The sequence below is a fragment of the Chrysemys picta genome, chromosome 10 (assembly GCF_011386835.1).
Source record: "Chrysemys picta bellii isolate R12L10 chromosome 10, ASM1138683v2, whole genome shotgun sequence".
NCBI lineage: Eukaryota > Metazoa > Chordata > Testudines > Emydidae > Chrysemys > Chrysemys picta.
This window is the reverse complement of record NC_088800.1, coordinates 4,458,093-4,475,640: the sequence shown is the minus strand read 5'-3', so window position 1 is coordinate 4,475,640 and position 17,548 is coordinate 4,458,093. Positions and strand designations below refer to the sequence as shown.

The 17,548-nt window shown below is 39.2% G+C and overlaps 1 protein-coding gene across 14 annotated transcripts in view; it reads left to right on the top strand.

The window, feature by feature from the left end:
- MAP2K5 (mitogen-activated protein kinase kinase 5) overlaps nt 1-17,548 on the top strand; it is a 186,522-nt gene that overhangs the window by 80,466 nt on the left and 88,508 nt on the right. For all 14 annotated transcript variants that reach the window (XR_010590925.1, XR_010590926.1, XM_065559171.1 and 11 more), the window contains 3 exons: nt 5,882-5,930; nt 14,593-14,666; nt 15,601-15,651. Coding sequence is in view for 12 of the 14 variants with exons in the window: in XM_065559171.1 (XP_065415243.1) it covers nt 5,882-5,930; nt 14,593-14,666; nt 15,601-15,651 (174 nt within the window). In the remaining 2 variants the exon portion in view is untranslated. The remainder of the gene's footprint in view (nt 1-5,881; nt 5,931-14,592; nt 14,667-15,600; nt 15,652-17,548) is intronic.

The following is a 17,548-nucleotide window of genomic DNA, read 5'->3' as shown; positions in this document are numbered from 1 at the left end:
AGCTCTCCAGCCGTTGGAGCACCCTCTGCAGGCTGGTGTCCCGCTACCGCTTGGCCCCCTGTGTCCCTCCCGGACCCGGTGCCCTGTTATCTGGGGCGCTGCCCCCTGGTAGTAACCCCTCAGTCTTAGTGTCTCCCCTCCCCGGGGAACCCCGACCCACTATCCCCACCTCACCTCACTATACGGCTACTGCCAGTCATCGTCTAGTCCCCACGCCCTGGGGTAGACTGCAGTATCGGCCTACTCATCACTGGCAAGGTTGGGTTTGGACCTGCTGCCTTTGCCTACCCCTGGGCTGCCCTCTGCAACCCCCAGTACCTATTAGCCCAATGCTAGGCCACAGCCTGGGGCTTTCCAGGCTGGAGCTCCCCAGCTCCTCTGCCTTTCCCCAGCCCTGCTCCACTCACGTACCCTGTCTCTAGCTCTCTACAGCCAAGCCTGTCTCCCTCTGAATGCAGAGAGAGACTGTCTGCTTGAGCTCCTGGCTCCCAGCCTTTATAGGGCCAGCTGGGCCCTGATTGGGGCGTGGCCCCAGCTGAGCCTGCTTCCTCCCAATCAGCCCAGGCCTCTTGCCCTTCCACAGCCCTCCTCCAGGGCTGTTTTAAACCCCTCAGGGCAGGAGCGGGTAACCACCCCGCTACACCGAGTAACTTCTCTGCAGCAGCAATGTATCCTGCAAGTGCCCCTGGTGCTTGTTGTGTATTATTTGAATTACAGTAGCACCTAGAGTCCCAGGCATGGGTCAGGGCCCCATTGTACAGTCACTGAATAAGCGCACGCGCACACACACAGGCACACTATCCTTGTTGTTGTCCAAAGGTCCCAGGGATTGCTAGCCTGGTATTTACATCCCTGTCCATGTAATGAGAGGGAAATGGAAAAGCAAAGGCTAGAGATTGGGACGGGACAATACACAAATGTCCCAAGATTATATATTTTACTTAGACAAAATCTAAGACTCCTGTACTGAGAGAAGCATGAGCTTTTTTTGAATCAATAAATCTTCTTTCCATCTTCCATGCACTATATGCACAGGGCTGATTATCCTTTATAGTCCTGAGAGCTGTACAACTTCAGTAGGCTGTAGAGTCTGCAAAAAATGTGCATGGTGTGCACTTCAGTTAATTAAAAGCTTTTTCAAAATTAGTAAATGATTCCTCCTAAGTAAAACCTTTCCAGGAGCACCCAATACAGTAAGTAGATCTTTACTGTGTCAATCAAGACTAAGGCCTGGTTTACCCTAGAAAATTAGGTTGGTTTAACTACATCGGTCAGGGGTATGAAAAATCCACACCCATGAGTGGTGTAGTTAAGCTGACTTAAGTCTCCAGGTAGACAGAGCTGGGTCAATGGAACGATTCTTCCATCGATGTAGCTACTGCCTCTTGTGGAGGTGGATTACCTCTGCCGATGGGAAAATCCCTCCCGTCTGCATAGTGTGTCTACGCTGAAGCACTGCAGTTGCGTGGCTGTGTTGCTGTAGCATTTTAAGCATAGACAAGCCCTGAGTCTTGGGTTTTGCTATACCAGTCCTGCCATGATGGGACATAGACTCTAAGGTCAGAAGGGACCATTATGATCATGCATTTATTCTTTTAAAAAAATATTGAGTGAATTTAGTGTCCAGGAAAGGTGCCAGACAGACAGCCCTGGAAACTAATGCCTTATATCCACCATACACCTGGAAATAACTCCAACTAGTCTAGGACACAATAACCTGTCTGCAAGAATATGTTACCCCTGTGCTCTGCTCGCTCCGTTGAACAGTGAATCACGTTCAAGTGCATGTCTTAATCTACTGAGCTACTTATGGGATTGTCTCTTGGCAACCAGGACCTTCCATGGCACCTGTGCTCCAAGGGTCAAAGGTGCTATCCACAGCCAGAGTAAGAAAGGAAGGGATAGGACTTTATTTTCTTGTAAGGGTCACAGATATCACAGTGATGTACTTGGTAGAAATACTTAGTAGGTATCCATAAAAGAGGTGCATTAGGGTAGCAACTGTGTAGTCTTACACATCCTGTCTCCTTCCAATGTGACTAATCCCCGACTTGGCATGATCATCTCTACTGTTGAGAGAATAGTCTGCTGAGACTGCCAGGTATGACCAGTTGAGGCCAGTTGCAGTGGTACCTTTTCTGGTGTGGACACTTGTTCACCGGGAAGTAGACTGGGCACCAAACCCTTGCACTTATATACAGATTAAGTAAAGATATTATTGGCACTGTTCCGTATAGCATCTACAGTTGTTTTTCTTTGTTACTCCTGCCCAACCATCCAAACATCATGTTACACTGTTCAGGGAGAAGTGAGACGCATGAGGCTTCTTTGATTCAAGTTGATCCTGCAAGAGTCCATTATCAAGTCCATTCTTTCCTAGAGAAGTTCTGCCTTGTCAAATACGGGGCTTTTTTTTTTTCAGTATTAGTTATTTACCATGGATGTAATAAGATACAATAAGGATGAGAGAGTGGTAGAGAAGGGGCAGGGTAGTGGGAGGAATCTGAATAAAGACTCAACGAAAGAGAGCTGTCTCATAGAGAAGACAGATGGTGTTTAGTCGAAGGAAAGCAGTGGGAGAGAATGGAGGAAGCTGCCAGCAGTGAGCCTCGGGAGAAGTGAGCTGTCTCTGATTCCATCACAAAATTCTGGATCATTCTGCCGAACGCAGCCTTGATGAGAAGGGGATCCTTTTTCTGTTTACTGTATTATTCAGTGAATGGCTAGTGGTTTTTCCATGGGAAAAGGAAAATTTGAGAACCCTGAAAGAGGCAGGCTGTACTCCATCTTGCTAAACAATTTTCTACTACAGTGTGTATGCTTTCAGGCATCTCTATGGCTGATACTATTCTACCTTTGCTTGCCACTTCACACATTGATTTCCACTTCCATTTCTGAATTAGTGACATTGTGCACTGTATTTTTAGTGCTAATGTTGATTGAAGTTCTCCCTGAAAGGCTGTGCACTTGAACTGTCAAGAGAGTGAGTGATTGACAGCAGGTAGAAGTACTTTTTGTGTCAAGGCTTTGTCAAGTCATTGTTGCAAAACCTACTTTACTGAATGCCAATAATACCTCCTAGATGTTCAATCAAAAGATACTCTATGCTGGCATCTTTTTAGAATAATGCTTAATACCAAAATGTCCATCCTTAATAGGAAAATGGCATCTCTTTAATGTGTATTTTAGTGTTTCAGTGAATGACAATAATTTATGCTCATTTTCTTTATTCTGTAGCTTTAAAATATAGCTTACATTAAAAAAAACCCTTGAATTTTCATGTACTCTTCTGCACAGATAATCTGAATGCGATAGTTTGTTTAATAGCAAGCATTTTATAACCACTTATGTGGCATGTGTGCCTTAATAAAGAGATGTATAATAACTCTCAACTGTTGATTTTTTTCCCTAGCAAATGTTTCCTTTCTTCCCGTACATGATAAATGTTCAAAATTCATTACAGAACTTGTTTAAAATATTTTTAAAGATTTTAAATTGTCTGAATACGTTTAATGAAGAGAATAACTTACTGTATCCAAAACTATATTTGTCGGGGAAGTGGGAGAATGACTGAAATACCATTCCTTATTTTTTTAGTATTGCTATAATTCTGGCAATTTTTGAAACAATGTGTAAATAGAATTCTACTGTTTTGCTTTTTGAAAGGCTAAAGTGAACAAGGCCACACTGAGGGGGATATATGGACTATGATTAAGGCTCTTTGTGATGGGTAATTACCATCTGAGGCCACGAGGCACTTGGAACTAGGGATGCAAGTTTAGCACTCTGAAGGTGCCATCTAGAGCAATTTAGTAGGGATCCAAAATCATTATTCAGTATACAAAAGAGGCTCAGGTTCCACTTGCATTATTTTGCTTACTGAATGAATGAGATTTCAGAACAATCTTCTAATCCAATAGGAAGACTGAAAATTAATATAATCTTATGCCTTTACATACCATGTAACAATTTTGACTTTTGTAAAGTTTCTGGGTCATTCACTTTAACAGAAACAATTTAATTTTATTTCAACCTCCTTAATGGCTATGAAGAATTTTCATTGTTCTGCATGAAGAACTCTGGTCATTTTCCAATCCATCTAAAATGGCTTGTTGTTCAGGAAAGTACTGGACAAAAAGACTTATCTCAGTCAGGAAAATGAGTGGAAAGTCAATATAGACAGCAAATTTTGTAGGAAAAATTTTGCAATAAAAATAATTGGCTGACAAAGCAGAAATGTTCTGGAGACGAAAAGTGTGCAAAAATAGAATTAGGTTTATTAGATGATCTTATAGATCTCGGGCTGCTGGAAAAAGCAGATCAGGAAAAAACCTTGGTGGTGGCAGAAGGCAAGAAGTTACATTATTTGGGGGGGGTTAATTACTTTGTTATTTATTGGGATAGTTTTACAAAATCTAGGGAGAAGAGCCTATTTCTAAGTAACCTGTAGTATAGGATTGTGTTCCTGTGCAGTTGATTGAACAGCCTGTATAGTCATGGACTATTCTGAATGGAATCCTAGGAGAGAAATAAAGAGGATGGAAAATAAATGGTAATGCTTAGTGCATCTCAGATCTAATGGTTATCTTGCTGCTGCATTTGAAATAAACATAGGTAAATATTCCATGTATGGAAGCATCCTGAGGTGTCAGTTTGAGGAATGTAGACTTAATGTATGCACAGTGCCCTGTGGAATGTTGATTGAAACTCATGTCAGATCTCAGAAAATGTGTCAGGAGACGTGAATTGAAAAACTGGGTGGGTGGGAGTTGCTTCAAGTCAACCAAAAGGTTTTGAGTTGACTCGGGGTTTTTTTTTTTTATTTTATTTTATTTTTTTTGAGTTTTCTGATTTGACAAAAATATTGAAAAAATGTGTTTGGGTTCAAATCAAACTCAGCTCTACTCACCACCTTGCAAGACTGAAGCACTTGCACAGGGTCTTCCACAGCAGGTTTTCATCTCGAGAGGATTTGATTCTAATTTCTAAAACTGATATGAAGTTTATATTATAGACCCTCAACACTGTAGAATGTTAATGGCATGTGCCAACAACTTTAATTTAAAAAGAGAGGCAAAGCAAGGCTACTTACTCTACCACCATTTTTATGCATATATTTATATATATTTTATACATATAAGTTTTTGCTCAGTAAACTTTAACCAATGCCATGCTATAGGAGTGGGGACAAATGAACAGAAAATAAGCCTATTTGTTGATGATGTATTGTTAATAGTTTGAACCACCGATATCTCTCCTTAAAATAACTGGAGCAACTTTGGAAATGCATAGGCCTGAAAATAGCATTTTTACAGTAAAAAATGCTGGATATTACTTTAACAGAAAGAGAGAGATAATTGGCCTAACAGGAATACTATTTCAAGTGGGTTAAATCCACAGTCAGGGCATGCATTCAGTCCTCTGCTTAGAATAGTTGTATGAAGAAAATTTCCATCCTATTACTTTAAAACAAACAAACAGAACTTGATTTAAAGGATTGGGGGGAAATCTACATTTGCTATTTGGGCCAAATTTGGCCCCTAAATATATTCTCTGAAGACTAAGCTGTCTATTTTAGACATTACTCATACTTATTTCAGCTAAAACTGTAATGAACTCCTTCATGTGAAATTAATAACACTCAGGAATTAATGAAAGTATTCTTAATAAACCAAGAGATAAAGTTGGACTTGATCTTCGGGGTGACTACTGGACAATGCAGCTAAGAAAACCAGCAAAACATGGGGTAAACTGGAATAGACCTATTTTTCAATCTTGCTTCTTGCAATTGCAACCCAAATCCCTAAGAATAAAATCCAACTGAAATGCGTATAGTTCCCGATTAGAAATTTTTATTATGTATTGTTTCTCTTGTATGCAGGTTGTTAAAGGCCTTACCTATTTATGGAGTTTAAAGATTTTACACAGAGGTGAGTGACAGATTTGTTCTTTTGTTTTCTAAGTGACTATCACACTTTCTGGTTCAGCGCAGCTTTTTACAAAGACAGTGGGCCATACTAAGCCCTGTGATGCTGCTGACATCAGTGGAGTTATGCCAGGGATTAATTTTACTCGATAGCCTTTCACATTCTCTGGTTATGGATTTTTATTGCCTGCCTCTTTTCTCTGTTTCTCCCCCATCCAAACAAAAAACTAGACAGTCAGAACCAGATTTTCCAAAGTATTTAGGTGCCTAAAGATGCAGATAGATGCCTAGTGGGATTTTCAGAAGTGCCTAAGCAAGTTAGGTGCCTAACTCTCATTGAATTCAATAGAATTTGGATGCCTAACCTAAATAGGCACCTTTAATACTCCGACTAGGTACTCATCTGCATCTTTAGGCACATAAATATTTGGCTCATTACCCCTACACTACTATTTTGAAAGACAAAGAAGTGAAACTTTTTAAATCTACGTAAGCAAAGTTGAAACCATTCTCAGTATAAAATCCTATCCTTATTCCTCAAGTTAATTTTTTGACTTCTCTTAAATTTTCACCTATTTGTGACCTCTAGATTTTCTTAGTAATATAATGATTATGGCTAAATTGATCCATATGTACCAGCTCTTTCAAAAACAGAGCATCACTTGCCAAACTATGGCAGATGCTGAGGATATACTGGTTCGAGAACAAGGAAAGGGTTAAGTAAGTATTTTGGCAAACAAGAAGAAAACTCTTTGCATTTATAATAGTACCAAAGTGTCTGAAAGTAACAGCTACAGATCGTAATGTTGCTAACAATACTGCTTAATTTAACCCATCTGCTCACTCAGTCCTGGTGCACAGTTGGAGGGTACAGTAGCAGACATTATTTGTGATTAAAAGGAGGATAAGAGAAAGTATCAACTTGAGGAGAAATGAGTAGTCTAAATTCAGAGTTTCTGCTTTAAACAGGAACTTTGAATTCACATTGTAAACTCTGTTGATATGTTTGTATGTGCCTAGCAAATGGAACCCTGGCTTTGAGTGCAATAGAAATAATCATAAAATTCCAGCCCAGTTCTTAGAATTTATGAGTTTTCAGATCTTATTATTGTTAATCAGATTTGCAATCCTAACTTCTCAGTTAATGTTTTTTCTGTGCTATACCTGCAAAAGGGTGCTGCTTTATCAGTGACATTTGTGTGTGAGAAGATGTTAATAGCGTGCTGTTGGGAGAACAGAGGAATCTGTATTTTAGTAGCTACAAGTGGAAAAGTACCTTTGAATACTACGAGAGAGGTCGGGATTTTCAAAGGAGCCGAAGTGTGTTGGGCATTTGTAAGAGCTACCATTCACATTGACCATTTTATAATTTTCTTGTCCTCTTCCTGGAGGAAATGAGGCTTTCATTGTGATGTTTACATTTGATAAAATTTACTAAGGATGGTTTAGCTCTGGATAGTTATTTACAAATGTTACCCTTCATTCTGAGTTTCCTCAAAAGCATGGAATTAACAGTTTATCTTCCTTCAAGAGCAAAGGGTGAATGGAACAGATGCAAAAGCTGCTATATACAAGTGAAAAACTCTATATCATGTTCCCAATGTACAAAACAATGCCAGTTCACTTACATTAGAACTGTTCCCATAATGGCCAATTCATGAAGTTAGTGTGAGAAGCCATTGCTTAGCCTCTTCACTGATGAAATAGAGCAAAATATTATTTTAAACACTCATTTTAAAATGAGTTGTCTGCCTAATGAATGAAACACTCATTTTAAAATGAGTTGTCTGCCTAATGAATTGTGGGTGGTCTTTCAGATAACCAATAATATTGATAGTCAAGCGCAGACATTGTAAATGTAATATTTTATGCCTTTCTTCTGCTTTGAGTTTAGAAGCTGAATCAGATTTTTTTTCCTGCCCAGTTAACTGTGACTTCTCCAATATCATCTTCCATAACTTTCATTGGCGTACTGAATTAAAAGGCGTACTGAATATTGGTTACGCCTTGATAGGTTACTTGGGATGGAAAGTGCCTTGGTGCTTTCTGGAATGCATGAGGCTACATCTGGTCCAAAGAGAGAAACACAAACTCATCCTTCTTCTCACTTCAGATTTTGCTGGGCTTGATCTGTTCCTAGTTTGCTCAAACTGAAAATATATATACATAAGCTATAAAACATCAGATGGGATGCTAAGTAACATGACAGGGTCCAGCGGTGTTCCCTCAAGGGACTTTGGTTGTAAATAAACACGTATGGGCGTACATGTGCCCACATCCTATATCTGTGTAGATGGATACAGAGCAATGAAGTGCAAATCAGAATACATATTTATTTCTCACTAGTCATGAGTAGCTATATATAGGATTTAATGCATTAGGCAAATGGAAGAAAATTTAACCTTGACTTCTTTGCTATCATGCGTAAAATGTATCGCATAGAAGGCTCTTATGGACTAAGGAGTCAAAAAATTCCCCAGTGGTGATAATCAAGGTGGAGAAGTGGTCCTCATGAAAAAAGATGTATAATACAGTACAGCAAACATGGCAGTTTCTGACTAGAGGATGGATAAAAGCAAAGGAAACAAATAATGAGCAAGTCTTTTATTCCAGATCAGACATTTCAGCAAATATTTCAGCTTCACTTCAAAACATACCTTGTGGTTAATGAGGTGGTAGTTGTGCATATTAATAAACCTAAAGCTGTAGTCATAGTCATCATTACCCACATCAAACATAAACAAAAGATTAACACCTATACCACTTCTTTGGAAGATGTGAGAATGGCCCAATGCTAACTGCTCTCTCTTCCCCTCAGGATAAAGAATAGAAATGGAAGGGTAATGAGAAATGAACTTAGATTTAACACAGAATTAGCAATCAAACTGGTCTAATTTTGCACAAAGTCAAAGTTTGCAGAAAGAGGAAGCCAAGTCCATTAAGTTCAAGAATAAAGTACAGAGAGTATACATTATAGCCAAATGGTATTTCTTCTTTTCTTTGGTAAAGCATGCTCATTAAGGAGAAGTGCACACAATAAAATATTACATGAGTATATTTTGTGTATATATATTTCATGCATGTGTTTTTGTCTGTACAAACAACATACATGTCTGATTGCTATATCCCTTCTACTGTTGTATTATGATGTTATCTAGAAGGTGAGCAAGACCTTCCAATTTGAGCACTCATTCCAAATCCTTAATCTGGATACATTAGATAAAATTTTCAGCGGTGCCTAAGTGACTTAGCCACTTTTGAAAATGGGACTTAAGTCCATTTGAAAATCTTACTCAGAATGCTGTAGTGGTAAAAAGAGGAGACCAGGAATTGGGATTCCTGGTTTTGGTTTCTGATTCTCCTACTGACTAAGAGTGAGTGTGGACAAGTTTCTTAACTTGCTTGTGCCTCAGTTTACCAGTAGATACAGTGGGCATAATATGTATTTTACCGGGATAAAGTTTAATTAATTTGTCATTTAAAAGCCTTGAGCTCATTGGGTGAAAGGCTCTGTATAAATGCTAAGGCTGTCGGTGATGATACACAAAGCTGCTTTATACCTGTTGCCACAGGAGTAAAGCACAAAATCCATCCTGGGTGTGAAATTTATAGAAGTGATGGAGACTTTCACTGCATTCTTCTTGTTCTTTTGTGGAATGGTACAATGGCTGCAGCAGATAACCGAGACTTCTTTATGCATCTGTTATCCGATGACATCTGCGTTCCAACAAGCACTATTTCCTAATTGCTCTCCTCCCTCCCTTCCCCCTGCTCCGTGGCCTCTGCTGGTTTTGAGCCTTTGCAGAAGATCCTTTAGGATACATCAAGTTTGCTAGGCCCAGTGGCCTTTTGTCACCCATGTTTAGCTCCACCTACCAGAGGTGACATTTTATCAGGAACTTCATTGCTGTGTGCACACAATTGTTCAGATCTACAAGTGAGCCTATTTTTGCAAGTATCAGAGGGGTAGCCGTGTTAGTCTGAATCTGTAAAAAGCAACAGAGGGTCCTGTGGCACCTTTGAGACTAACAGAAATACAGTTTCCAGAGGAGTAGTGTTGTAGAACTTTCATAAGTTGAATTCTGACGGTTACATCTAATGGTGCAACGTTTTAGCAAATAACACACGTGTAAATGAATTGGGCAGTAAAATCTAACTTTACAAGTTTAGATCTGAACTCAATCTTCCACTTTCTGGGTATATGAGCCTAGAGTGACTGCGTGTGCGTGTGTACCAAGTCTCCAGGTGATATGTACAGTTATTTGTAACAAGTATTAAAATAAATATGTGTTCAGTTACTTACCTACATTTGTAAACTGAATAAAACCAAACCCTAAATGCTGGTCGCCAGTGCCAGTCACTAGTGCAATAGCACTAATAATATCCATAATGACAGATTACATCGTCCAGCAGTTACATGAATTTTGGCTCAACATTGCCAAAGAAATGAGCAAGACTTGTAGAATAGAGGCTACTACCTAGTTTAGGATCATGTGCGCATTGGATCATGTGCGGTTTTTTTATTTGTTTGTTTTTTGCTAGCTTAGATAAATTAAATGGCTCTATCACCGTGTACACCGATGTCTAACAGATATATCAAGTATAAATATGCACTCTCACATGCCACTCAAGTTTAGGAAAAACAGTTGCCTTGGAAGGAAGTAGTCTGATAAGGTCAGCACAGAGAGAATATTTTTGTTGTTTCATCTGCTTCATTGTTGTTATCAGTAATGTACTCAGAGCTGTCCATAGCTAAAATGGTGTTTTTGCACTGCTCGTCTTCCTTGAACTTTAGAGTATTGTATTTGTCAAAGGCAATAAAAGTCAAGATACTATTTTTTAAAAATCCATTTTATTCAGAATAATCTGTTTACTTTTGAATAAGATGACTAAATGTTCAGTATTCAGATTTCTGACCCTCTCACAGTTCTATTAAATGGTAAGTAAGAGCACGTGTGCCCCATTTGTCTACAGAAAGGTGAAACAGCTTAGGCAGCTACATTATAAATAGAACTTCTTCATCCTGCATAATTATGCTCTGTACAGATCATGTATATTAAGCAAGCACTAGTAATGGGACTATAACAGGATTCAAAAAAGAGCTAGATAAGTTCATGGAAGATAGTCATTGATGGACCTATTAGCCAGGATGGGCAGGGATGGTGTCCCTAGCCTCTATTAGCCAGAAGCTGGGAATGGGCGACAGGGGATGGATCACTTGATGATTACCTGTTCTATTCATTCCTTCTGGGACACCTGGCATTGGCCACTGTCGGAAGACAGGATCTGGGCTAGATGGACCATTGGTCTGACCCAGTATGGCCGTTCTTATGTTCTTAGGAGCCCTTTTGGCTATTGTTTAAATTCTTCCACTTCTAAACAGTAATATTAATGACAAGCAGATGAGTTTTACCTGCAGAAGGATTTCAGGATCAAGCGCTTAATTACAGCTGTTAATATTTAACATTCTGTAGGGCCACATCACAGGTAGCCGCATGGAATGCGGAAAGGGATTGTGCAGAATTCTACATCCTCCACTCACGCAGATGAATGAAACACGGTGTGGACTGGGTGGGACCTTGGCTCTGGCTCCCAAATGGGTGGCCAGCACTGGTGCATTGGACAACATGTGTTGTGCTGGTTATAGACCCAGCACAATTTGCTCTGGAGAGGGAGTAGTAAGGGGAACTGGGAGGGAGAATATGACTCTGAGTCACAGTCTCTCCCCGATCTGCTCCTGGGGCAGCGTAACAACGCATTGTCCCTTGTTGTGGGCTCATGGCACATCTACAGTCAAGCCCTTAGTAAAAATTTTATTGAAGAAGAATGTAGCTGCATGGATACCATCCTAAACATAGTATCTCCCTCACACTGTGGGACTGGTGTTTCTCAGAGAGAGCTGCTGTGTTCTTCCTCCTTCCTCTTCCAGGCATTAGGTATAAACCTAATGCCTGGAAGAGGCTCCTGTAATTCAGAGTGGAGAACGGCAGCGTTTTTAGGTGCCTTGCAAAACAGCTAGATGCTGTGAATGCAGCAAGGGTGGGGAAAGCCGCTGACTTCCTTCTCCTGACTAAGCTGAAGTTCAATCTAAGAGCCAAAGCCTAGTCCTGTTGAAATCAATGGGAACTTTGCCAGTGATACTGGAGGGACTAAAGGTTTGGCTCTCTGTGTATAAAATACATGAATGTTGCCATTGTTAAACCACTGTTGTATTACACATCCAATCATTGCATTTGGTAAAAATATGCGGGTAGATTGAGACTCTAATAGCCTGAGAGCCTCCAGAACTCTGGGATCCTCATATAATCATGTGGACCACACTTTCCCCAGCATAACTCTTGCCTATGTCACACATCCTCCCAGCTGCTGCCCTCTGACCCTTCTCTCGTGTTGTATTGGGCAGGTGTCAGATATGAGGAAAGTGGGGAGAGGAGTATTGTGTAGCAGGTGGCTGGCTGGCCACTTACAATCATCTGTACACCATGTTGCTCACAGACTCTGAACTAGGGACCTCTCCCAAGAATTCAGTCTGACCGTGTCAAGCTAGTTACTGTGCTTGTTTGATTGTTAATTATCCTTTTTTAAATATCTACAAGTGTTTTGGAGCCATTGGCTTTGCTCTGCAATTAGATGTAGGGACTTCATGTTTCACTGCAGTCTTCCTTTAAATGCATTCCTGCTGTAAACAGATTAATTTGTAATGCAAAATGTCAGCATATTTTGCATATTTAATTGTACCTGCTGTTTAGCTCATTAGAATGCAATGCAGACGTAATAACTAGGTAGATGTATCTGCTGACATATTTGCAGAAGACAATTAAACATAATGAATAGGATTATTGTACAGCCTATGGCTGCTGTAGTGTTCTTCTTAGACATTCATAATGGAGACATGCTGGTGACACTCCAGGTCTAGTTAATTGAGAGTGGTCACCCAGCAGTAGAGAGTTGTATACAGTTTAATAGATTGCTACAAACAGACAATACTTGAGTCTTCCCAGAATTTGTATTAGTAAATAATGTATTTTAAAATGTTGGTTGAAAGAGCACTGAGGTTCTTCCGACTGCATGGATAGTTTTAAATCAGTATTTTGCCTCACCTACTGGTGAGGTCGGTGAGAAATCATTAAGAATGTCAGAGGCAAACTGAATCTATACAGTTGAATCATAGAATATCAGGGTTGGAAGGGACCTCAGGAGATCATTTAGTCCAAACCCCTGCTCAAAGCGGGACAAATCCCCAGACCGATTTTTGCCCCAGATCCCTAAATGGCCTCCTCAAGGATTGAACTCACAACCCTGGGTTTAGCAGGCCAATGCTCAAACCACTAAGCTATCCCTCCCCCCCAAATAAGGGTTATGTGAAATAGGTACTGTGTCCTTGAAGCTGTGACATGATGGAGCTACATGATGGTGATTTTGTGTTTTGGGTATCGGGGAGAGAGATTACAAATACACTAATTTTATTAATATGATCTTGAAGCATGGAGAACATTACCAAATTATTGATGGTGCCCACCCTTTTAAAAAAATAGCTTTCTTTTTGCCCCAAACATCAGAGCATTTAATCAGCTTGTTAATTGAAGTTATATACTTACATTACAAAGACAAATTAAGCAAGCTACTGTGATACCCGGAAAACATCTGCTAAACAAAGCCAAAGTTAATGATAAACAAAATTAGGTTCTCTCGTAGTTGGTTTTCGTCCATCTGCACCCAACTACTGTTCACTTTTAAAGAAGGCAAAGACGCAAGCTATTACTTTCAATTCATAATGCCATGAGAAAACAGTCATTACACACATCCACCATACTTTAATCTGTGCAAGTTTTTGGTCAGAGCTGCATCAAGCCGTTTTTCATGTATTCTGGCCAGCATCCCTGGAATGGAAAGATCTGCACTACATTTGATCAGTTACAGGAAACAATTAAAAGTCTATCTACTGGAAGAATGTACAGTATGCAACATAATCTTACCACTTCTATTTCGTGTCACAGAGTGTCAACTTTATAATCTCTGCACTGAGGGGGGCTTATTTTATGATGTTCCTTGGTATATTTATTTGTTAGAGTGGGATTTTGATAGGATTGTGGCAGTTCATTTATATGACAGCACTGAGATCATGGGAGGAGTGCACCAGTCCTGTAATAGGAGCCATGCGGGTAGAGCCACGTTGAATTCAACAGGGCTCTGTATAGGCACATAGATCCACCTTGTTTGGATCTGGCTGCAGAATTGGGGCTAGATTCTGCGAGAGTCTTTGATGTGTGTATATTTATGTTTGTGTGTATGTGTATGCCAGCATTTTGTGTGTGTGGGGGTGTATATAATATGTATGTGTAGGCAATAATATAGAGTGTGTATATAATAATTTTTTTTTAAATCTTGTTACCACTACTTGAAATCCAAGCAGTTGAAGAGAGACGATTACAAGAAGATCAATATAGGGTTTACAAGAGGGTTAGACTAGAATGTAGGTTTAAATTATTGGAATCCAACCTCAGTGAGGAAGTAGTGCAATGCTAGAGTGTTACAGATCAAAGAGATTGAATTTAAAATGTCTGCTATTAAAAACCTGACATGACTAGATGCATATATATCTTTATATCAAAATTGCATACAGAGAATAATTTATTTGAAAGCCCTCTTTTGTCCCTCTTTGACAGATGTGAAACCCTCTAATATGTTGGTGAACACACGAGGACAGGTGAAGCTGTGCGACTTTGGGGTTAGCACACAGGTATCCCCTCCCTTAGCTATTTGCCTACTCTTTTTTTCTAAAATAGAAATCACCTGGCTACAAGACAAACAGGCCCGCAGCAAACTCTCCTCTGCTGGGAGAGTGTTATTCATTTGTAATCTCCAAGCGACTTTCCTTCATCAGAATATGATTGTTCATTGTTTAATGACAGTAAAAACTGCTGATATTGTAATTACTACTTACGAATAGCAAACTTCATTGATATGCAGCTTCGATATGAAAGCGTTTTGGCCAGACAAAAGGGAGGGCAGAGTGGGAGATGTGTCTGGGGAGCCCAACTGGCCCACAATAAAAATTAATATTGGTAGCAACAATAGTGGTGGGCCTTGACAATGTGCAGCACAAATTTTAATTAATTTCCATTTTGGGCCTCCCTGGAGAACCTCAGTGATAGTGACCCATGAGCTTGCTGTGATGTTGATTTGAATTGCAGCCACCTTTTCTCTCCGCCAAACATGAGGACCAAAGAGAAGGTCAGCGTTGTATTATAAGTTGTCAAAGTCTGTTGTCCCTCCAGCGTATTTAGTGCTCATTGCGTTCTAGTAATGAATGTGGCTTTATTCACATCTTGAGCCAGCTGACTGAAAAATGAGTGTGTTCAATCCTACTTCAAATTGACTTTTTATATCAGACTAGTTTGGGGGTACTAAAGCTATAAGCATCCTGTTTAACGGAATTGTTTAAGGTTATCTGCTATAAACTGTAACGCAGCGCTTGTTTTAAATTGGAGCTCACATTCAAAAGAAAAGACCGATTTAATCATTTTTAATGCCTTTGTAGATAAATTTGTCCCCTTTTACATAATTTTTAGTTGATTTATAGAAATGATTATTGTAGGTTAAATGAGGAATAATTGCCCATTTTATTTCCACATTATCTTTATATTGTTCTAACAGACTGTTTTGTCTGATAGCTGGTGAATTCTATAGCCAAGACGTATGTTGGAACAAATGCTTATATGGCGGTAAGTAAATTTATGCAGAAATAACATTTCAAAAGAAGTCTTTGAATGCTGCTTTGTTCTATATGATGTAGGATATATTTTTAAATCAGCGGTTTTCTCAGTTTTCTTCCTATCTGCATCTTAATAGAGTATGTCCCATGGAAACTGCTCCCATTCACCATCACACAGACTAACCCCCCTCCTCCTTGTGATCACACAGCATCTCTGTGACAGCTACAGCAATTGCTGATAAGGAAAAGTAATATTGGGAAAGTATTTCTTTTAATGTATTTATAGTTGTCTCAAAAGCAGTGTAACAGCTTGGAACAGAGGAGAGGCCAATACAATATAAACAGCTGGCTCTCCAGGGGTAGCCAGCATGTGCTTGGCGGATCACCCATGCTCCATTGTTGCTCGCAGTTTTGGAACCATTTTCTAAGGCCTCAGTTTAGCAGACATTTAAGCGTGTGCTTAAGTCTCATTGACTTCAGTGAATCTAAACATGTGCTTAAGTGCTTTGCTTGCCTAAAACAGTTTCTATCAGATCTATTCATAGTTCAGTTTGAAAATGTTTGCAAAATGTGTTAGGGTGAAAGTGCAAAGTTGGTAAGTGGAAGGTGCTAAGCCCCCACCTTAGTTCACCCCATGGACATACATTGGTTTTGTTATACAGGAAATCACTAGACAAGACAGAAAGTATTATACCATTAGACCATTAACTTGCATGTTTTTAGTGTTTGTCACTTTCATGCAACACTTATCCATTTAATCAGTACGTTTCGTCTATTACTTAACCAAGAAATTTTGCGTGCCATGATGAGATTACTTGTATGTTCTGTCTACAGAATAATATACATATATTTCCATTCCTATTAAATCAGATTAACAAACTTTTATGATATCTCTTTCTGGGGACTTCTGTCATAAGTTTGACAGATTGGATTCTACCATTTTACCATGCCTGTTAAGTGGCAAGTGACTCTAGTCCCATTGGAAAGACTAGGTTTAAAATTAAATAAATAAAGTGGTGGCATATATAATATTGAGAGAATACAGCAAAAGCTACCACAATTTTGTCTTTGCCAAAGTTCGTACAAATGGTTTCACGTGCCCATTTTGTGGAGTATGAAAACTTCAATACTTCAGATGAGAATGTAGAATTAATGTGGAGTCCTTGTCTAGTGTTTAAAATATAGTGTTGGCAAAAAACATTGCTCTTATATCTAAAAATAAATGAGAAAAATGGATCCTGCCTTTGGTAAAGGACAATCTGCAAACAGTACTGTAGTACAACATGCCTGGCATTTGTCCTTTCAAACTCCAGAAGATGGGAGGGAGGAGGAGAAATTTGTGACCTTTAATTGCTTTTATATATATATTTTTTTCTTGCGTCCTTGTTAGGAGATAACAAGCAGGGAGTCCATTTATTTGCTAAGTGTTTTTCTAGCCAAGAAGTGCACATCATTCAGCCTCTGAAACAATCATGTCACCATCCTAACAAGCCTTAAACCGCACTGTGTGATCAGAATATTAGGTATGGGGAAAATGTAAAACACATCAAATGTATTACTTTTGATACCCAGGCCTGCTGATTGCTACAGCTCCAATCTCTAAAAAAAAAAAAAAAAAAAAATGGAAATACTGTGATTACAAAAAAAAAAAAGAAAACTTCAAATGACTCCACTTCTCTAACTCAGCGCTTCTTCTTAGAGTGGCTTTAAATAGCTCTAATAATTAAATTGTATTTTTCATTTAATGAACAAATCCAGATTACAGTTCTCCTTCCCAGGTGTACATTAAAGAAATTATTTTTTTCTTATTGTTTATGGATGAATGTGATGCGTCCATCTGTTAATTGAAAATGAGAGGAGTCAAACTATAAAATATTTGATCAGATTTCATGTATTAAAATTGCTTT